We start from the raw sequence: 7,512 nt of genomic DNA, 5'->3' as shown, positions 1-7,512 counted from the left end.
AGACTAATGGGTCCCTTTAGGGTGGCATTTCCATGGCTCAGATCGGGCTGTACTGCTCTACAGGAGGAGCCACCAACTACTTATTTGATTCTCTCTTGAATCAGAAAGCAGTACACAATGCAGAGCCATGTTCCACATAAATGTTTACTAACTCATTCTAGACTTACTACAGAGAATAACGATAACGATAATGGTAATTTCCTTTTTTCTGTCCTTCACCATTTTTAAAGAGTGTTTAATTTCACTCAGTCTCCTGGGTCTTTCAACTGTAGTCTGAGGGAAAACAGTATAAAACCAAACTTGCTCAGCATCAGGTTAATGATGAGCAAAAGAATCAGGATTCATAGTGAGCCTTTTCTAATTTCAAATGTAGAGAATTATTGATTCCTTTAAACAGTTGCTTCATATGTAATGAATAACTTTCTTGCCTTAGAAAATTTTAACAGTATTCTGATTGAGAATAAATTATAATAGTTGTTTTTAACCCAATGCTTTATAATCCTCTCTGCAATGCTGATATGATTTTGACTTCTGCTTCTATATAGTTTTGCATTAGGCACTTTTCATGTAGTAGCAAAGTTGTTTTCTGGGATTTTGAGTCAGTAAAATGGTGGTAAAATTTCATTTTTACTTATCATAACTATGGTCCCACAAAACACTTAACTAGCAAGGAGCTTTAAAGCCGTGGTCTCAAGAATAAAAGCTCTAGACTCCACTTTCATTGGAATAATCTAAGATTCTTGCTAAAAACCCAGATTCTTGAGCTCCATTTTGAACACATAGATACAATTTCTAAAATCTGAAATTTGAAGTACTCTGCTTCAACTTCCCATTTCGTCTTCAAGTTCCATAGTGTGCTACGCTAAGATTGATTTTTTCCCCCTCAATTCAGTGTTTCTTTCTTTCTTTTTTTGGTACTAGGGATTGAACCCAGGGTGCTTAACCACTGAACCACATCTTCAACCCCTTTTTTATATATTATTTATAGACAGGGTCTAGCTGAGTTGCTTAGTGCCTCGATAAATTGCTGGCTTTGAACTTGTGATCCTCCTGCCTCAGACTCCCAAGTGGCTGGGATTACAGGCATGTGCCACCATGCTAGGCCCCAAATCAGTGTTTCTTAATGTCAGTTTGCATTGCAAAATGGCACACAAAATGACCCAGCTATATAATTATGTGATAGTAATGATATACACAATGTAAGTATAACTTTTAGGTGTGAATCTTAAGTATATATGGTTTAGGAATACTATTGTAACTTAATGAAAAGATATTGAAAAGCATAGGAAGAAAGACATGTCAAGCTTTGCTGGGTCCACATAAATGAATAATGTTATTTTAGTGTCTTTGTAGAAGTAAAAACCTTCTATGAGAAAAGCTGGAATTGCGTTTAACATAAGCTCTAATGAAAGACTGCTTGGACATGATTTGTTGATATTCTTGATAAAGATAATATTAGACTTTAATATTATTTAAACACAACTTCATTATTTTTGACCAGAGATGATAAATTCTTAAAAAAAATCTGTTTTTTATAGGTAGAATTTAAATACTACCACATTTTGTAGAGATGTTCTATATTAACAACCAAATTTATTATAATGTTGGAAAATATTTTTCAGCAATATTTTCCTCATTTGAAAAAATGAGGGAAAGTGTACGAGTGAAAAGACCAAGAAAAAGTATCACAATGTCACAAGAAAATATTTATTTATGATAAAAATACTAATTTGCTTTTAAAAATGATTTTTGGCAAAATAAGAATCTACATTTAATCACCTTTTATTAAGAAGATATTAGAAACACATTTCTGAAGCAAATTAATATGGACACATTTTGAATTAAGCAGGATTATTTTTTAAGGACTTTGGAATATATTAAGGAAGAAAAATTATTCATATTTTCTTTCTGTTGAAATACAATAAATTTGATTTTCTGACCTATAAGTCAAAAGTAGTTTTGTTTTTTTATTCACAAGAAAACAGTTCTTCCTTGAAATAGAGGAATGCCTTTTAGCAAAAACTGCATAATTATTTCCTGTTTCATGATATTTTGTGGAGCAAATCAACATATTTTCTAGTAATTGGCTTCCAGTTAATTCTTTATTGTTTTTGATTAAAAAAAAAAAAAACTTGGGTAAGAGGAACAAGATTAAAACTTGGACCTAAGAGTACGGGGATTGTGCTTTACTAAGGGAAGTATTCTTAATCGATTCAACTGACATAAGTAACATAGATAGCTGGGGAATCACAAACCAGAAAAGGAAAAGGAAGATTGGTTTTGGGAATTCAAAAAGAAAATTGGTCTTACTTAGGGATCAACTCATCAAATGCTACTACCTGGATAAGGCTGTTTGTCTATGGGCCTGTTGTAAATCAAAACAAAACAACCTATTAACAAAAAGAAAATAAGCCTGGGCACTGTTCACAGCAGAAGTGGATTTTCAAGCAAAATTCGTGCATAGTTATGTTTAAAGATAGTCAGCTTTACTGAATTTAGTATCCATTTGTTTGACTTCTTTTTTGACTTTCTTTGGTTTTCACACATCCGTCATTTGAAAAGATACAGAGGAGGATATCAAAAATAAATTCTTCACTTAATCTTTTGGTATTGCTATATAAAATTTCTATCAGGAAGTATAGTTTTATTTCTCCTACTTAATAACTTTCTATGATATTTATATTTTCTTGCTGTATTTTATTAGTTAAATATATGAATTGCTATATTATTTTATTTCTTATAGATTTTTTATTTGTAAAAATCATGAGCTTTTAGTAACTTGTAAAATATTTCATTGAGAGACTAAATTGTATATATTCTGGGAAATATGTCATGTTAAGTAAATGTGTTTTGGGATAAATTTCAAATAAAGTAAAAATTGCAGATTATTAACTCCTTCATTCCTTACCATTTAAAGATATTAAAGAGACATTACTCATATTTGTTCATGAGGGATGGCAGCATCAGTATGGACCCTCAGCTTATGGGGAAAACACATAGATGAAGTGAGAATTACTGCAATGTGCTGTGGCTCCTTAAAACTAAAAAAATGGAAACACATTCAGAGAAATAGTAAACTTGATTCTTTGCTGAATTCCAAAGGAATATTTGATTTCCCTGTCTCTTGTGGCATAATCTTTCTGGATTCATCCAACTCAAATCAAAAGGCAGTATCTATATTCGGGTGGTCCTCACCTGTTCTTTTGGGTTGATGGTTTATGTCTCTTAGAATTCCCCATCTCTTACACACACACACACACACACACACACACGTACACACACAAATTCACGTGTGTGTGTGTGCGTGTGTGTGTGTAAAAGATGAGTGAAAATAAATTAACAGATCATTTTAGCTTTTTCAAGTTCTTTGACTGAATCAATCACAGAATCAAAAATTGGTACATGAGGATGGGAAAGAGATGTTAAGAGAATGAGAACTATCCTGGGCTTTGGACTTGAACAAAGCATATGGATACTTTAAGAAAGCACACTGAGGACAAAATACATGGCCCAAAGCCTTATATATCTGTTGTTTTGTGGTCAGAGAGAGAAAACTCATCTGTCATTTTTGCTTGGGCCAGAAGTGGTTAGCAATGCCCAGGAGCTCTGATATGTCTTTATGTAGTTAACATATCCCCAAGAGAAATCATCATTTCATCAATAGGTCCTTTCTGTTGAGTTTATTATTCAGTTAATGACAACCTTATCTCACCAACTTATATTGCTTCATCATCTTATTAAAACGTTTGCTATAACTTGTAGACTCAACCTATATACCTCTCTCACTTGTCTTTTCCTTTTGATTTCCATTGCCAGAACCGAGTTCAGAACTCCATCAGCTCTTGCCTGGATTATCAGTTTGCTTTCTAACAAAAAGCCATTATATCCAGTAGCTCAAACCCAATCAACTTTTTCTTTCATCTTTTTGTTCTAAACTGTAATACTTCTGCTAAAAAGTACCAGTGAACACTCAATGACCACAATAAATTCATAAATTGAGAGTAGACTTCTTGTCGTCGTCTTCTTCTTCTTCTTCTTCTTCTTCTTCTTCTTCTTCTTCTTCTTCTTCTTCTTTAATGTGGAAAGGCAGTCATTTACAATGCCTAATGTTTCCTTTAATCTCCTTTGCTCTAAATATTTGTCAAAGTAATTGTTACTTCATGAACATGCCCCACGAACACTTGCATGACACAGCCTGAGCTCTGATATGGCCTCCACTTGGAGAGCACTTTTCCATTTCTCTTGCCTAAACCCTAGTGTTATCTGACACCACTTTTAGATCCATTCTTTATGAAAATTTCCTGTTTTTTTCTCAACTAGATGTGATCATTTTTTTTCTCTGTATCATCATAACTATGTAAATAACTTTCTTGCCAAATCCTTGTTTGTTCTTTTCTATCATAGTTTTCATTGTATTGTTTTTTTATTTTTGACTATGAGCATATATGAAGAGAAGAAACTGTATTTTATTTTTTCCTATATCTTCTATTTAATACATGAATCAGTGTCTTATATAAAATGGAAACTGTAAATATGTATTATATTAGGAGTAATGTATCATAGATATATTTAAAAATGTTGTAACACACTCTTGATCACCTCCCCCAGCAAAGTATATTTTAAAATACAAAATTGTGATTCAAAAATAAAGGTATATGTTGTTTTACAAATAGTCTTGGTTTATGATGAGCCTTCTTAAATATGATTTGTTTCTACCAATCAGAAAATTAGAGGTGGTTTAATTAAAAGGAAAGTTGTAAGAGTTCCTATTACACTCTCTCTCATAAAAAGAAAATGCTGTTTAAATCAAAGGTATGGAGATGAAGTATAAAGTGACAGATTTAGTTAGTAACTGAGCTAATTAACATTAATAGAAGTGAAATGCATTTTCTGTTGTAAATAAGAGATTGGAAATATAATAAGTATGGTGAATAACCTAGAATGCTTAGTGCCTTAAATCTGGTTCTAAAATAAACAAGGGGAAATTATAATTTCCTCCCACTCCTTGGGTGAGGATTTGATTTCAAATGTTGATACTACATGGTTAAGATAATATTCTTCTAGAAACATATACCAAACAAAATTTAAAATGTACTCATTCATTATTCAGAATTATTTTGCCATACCTAACTCACTTTATGATTACTCTTTACCACCAAAATAAAAAGACAGTATTGATCCTTATTCATACTAAGTAAATTGTTATGCTCAGGGTAAGGTGGAAAAGGGCCAAAAATGGTTAAGAAGGAGAAATGTGTGCATTGTAAAATTATCTTTCCTGTAAAATAAAGGATTATACAATAAAACAATATAGATTATATAGAAATTATGGATGGAAGTATGTTGTTAACTGAATTATTTAAGTTATAAACCTGGAAAATTATTGTCATTAATACATATACTCATATTTTTTTCCAGTTAGCATTTTAGATACATTGAATAGGCAAAATATTATTTATAACCTGTGTAAATTATTTTCTAATCTTGATTGGAATGATCAAATCAATACACTTTCTATTAATGGTTCTAATAAAATATAAATTCTATCCTTTTAGCAGTTTTAATATTTCCTCTAAAAGTTTTTAATGGTATATTATTTAACATTCATTTAGTTACTGTACTGCAAAATAAAAAAAAAAAAAACTCTACCCTAAAATGATAAACTTTGTTTAAGCTAACATCGGCAGCGCATAAGTTTTTGAAATGCTTTCTTAAAGTCTTCATTAAAGATTGTATAAATCAGTGGATTTATAAGGGAATTGAGATAACCAAGCCATGCCAAAAAATTTGACATTTCTTCAGAAATTTTACATTTTTCACAAACATTAACAACCAATTCTTTTACAAAAAAAGGAAGCCAACATATCACAAATGCACCCAAGATTAATCCCAGGGTGGTGGCTGCTTTGCGTTCTCTTGTCCCTGAGATCTTTTGCCTTCTCCAAGATTTCTCATGCTTCAACTCACACCTGGAACTTTTCACTGTGCTATGAATTTTATCAAAGTCTGTTGATGGATCAGATAGAGACTTTTCTAGCATGTAGGGTGTGGAGACCAGTCTAGTGTTTTTCTCACCACTCTCCAAGAGGACTTGGCCATTCAGATCCTCTTTTGCAATTCTGCTTGCTTGTCTCTTGTGGTATAATATTTTTGCTGCTCTATATATTTTGTAGTAGAGGATCAAAATCAATACAAGTGGGATGTAGAAAGCTCCAAATGTTGAGTAAATGGTGGAAACAATGTGGTCATGCTTGATGACACACTCATCATTTCGGCTAGTTCCTTGGTGTCTCCAGAATAGAGGAGGCATGGAGATAAAAACTGATATAACCCAAACTATTGTAATCATAATGCCAGCATGCTTGGGAGTCCTTTTCCTGGCATACTCAACAGCATCAGTGATTGCCCGATACCGATCCAAAGCTATAGCTGAGAGATGCAAAATGGAGCAGGTACAACAGATAATATCGACACTCAGCCAAATGTCACAGACCACTTGTCCCATGATCCAGCTCTCTCTCACAATATACACAATACTGAAGGGCATCACCAGGACAGCTACAAGGAAATCTGTGACTGCAAGGGAGCAAATTAAATAATTGGCTGGGTGGTGCAGCTTCCGGGTCACAATAATTGCAGCAATCACAAGGGAGTTGATGGTCGTTGTCATCAGTGCCAGCCCGGAGAGAGTGAGAGACACAAGAATTTTGGCTGGCATTCTGTTTAACAGTTCCTCTGAGGTCAAGTTTTGATCAGATGAATTTAAGAAATCCATTTTTTTGTTTTAAAAGATTAATATAGCTGAAATATGGATACCTGTAACAAAGGAGGGGAAAAAAAACAGTTCAGAGAAGGCGTTGAGAAATTTTCTCTTCCTTTTAAGAGTAACCTTTTAAAAAGTATATGTGTATATTTTCCCAGAATATTCTATGGATTCAAAAAATGGAGTTTGGATTGCAAACTTTATTTTTTTTAAATTTCATTAAACGAATCCAATAAGAACAATAACAAATAGGTAACTTTTAAAACATTTCTAAAATATGACTCACATAAAAAGAGTTTTATGAGTAAACTAGCAAATTACTCAGTAAATTATCTACCATTATAGAATTGCTTTTAAAAAATCGTAGTAATCCTACATTTTTCTCTTTGTCTATAGCAGAAAAAATTTAAAAGCGCATGTAATTAATATCTATTTATGCACTGTGTAATGTAATATAAGAAAGCATCATATTAAGGGCAATATTCAAAATCATAAACAATTTTATACTTAATTCAAAGTTACATTGAGAACATTATTATTGTGCTCATAGGAGTAAAGGAAAATTTAATATATTTTATGCCAGAATATAGAAGTTACATAAAGGGAAGTAAGTAAAAATTATTATATCTAGCATTCTATGGTCATTTAATGAAATTAGGAAAATGTCAGAGTGTTTAGTAGTCTTTGTGAATGTAAGTACTTAATTTGGTTTAAAAAGATAAAATAAGATTAGTTGGAGTCAAAGAACC

The 7,512-nt window shown here is 32.1% G+C and overlaps 1 protein-coding gene across 1 annotated transcript; it reads right to left on the bottom strand.

Annotated features, from left to right (window-relative positions):
• Positions 1 to 5,674: 5,674 nt before the first annotated feature.
• Htr1f (5-hydroxytryptamine receptor 1F) lies at positions 5,675 to 6,775 on the bottom strand. The gene has a single exon (XM_076868592.1). It carries the CDS (start codon positions 6,773 to 6,775, stop codon positions 5,675 to 5,677), a length of 1,101 nt encoding a protein of 366 aa, XP_076724707.1.
• Between the last annotated feature and the right edge of the window lie 737 nt (positions 6,776 to 7,512).

The sequence above is a fragment of the Callospermophilus lateralis genome, chromosome 10 (assembly GCF_048772815.1).
Source record: "Callospermophilus lateralis isolate mCalLat2 chromosome 10, mCalLat2.hap1, whole genome shotgun sequence".
NCBI lineage: Eukaryota > Metazoa > Chordata > Mammalia > Rodentia > Sciuridae > Callospermophilus > Callospermophilus lateralis.
This window is presented reverse-complemented; position numbering and strand designations above follow the sequence as displayed.

Bases quoted from the DNA above. Each gene is read 5' to 3' on its own strand.
- Htr1f (XM_076868592.1), bottom strand. From the start codon at position 6,775: ATGGATTTCTTAAATTCATCTGATCAAAACTTGACCTCAGAGGAACTG.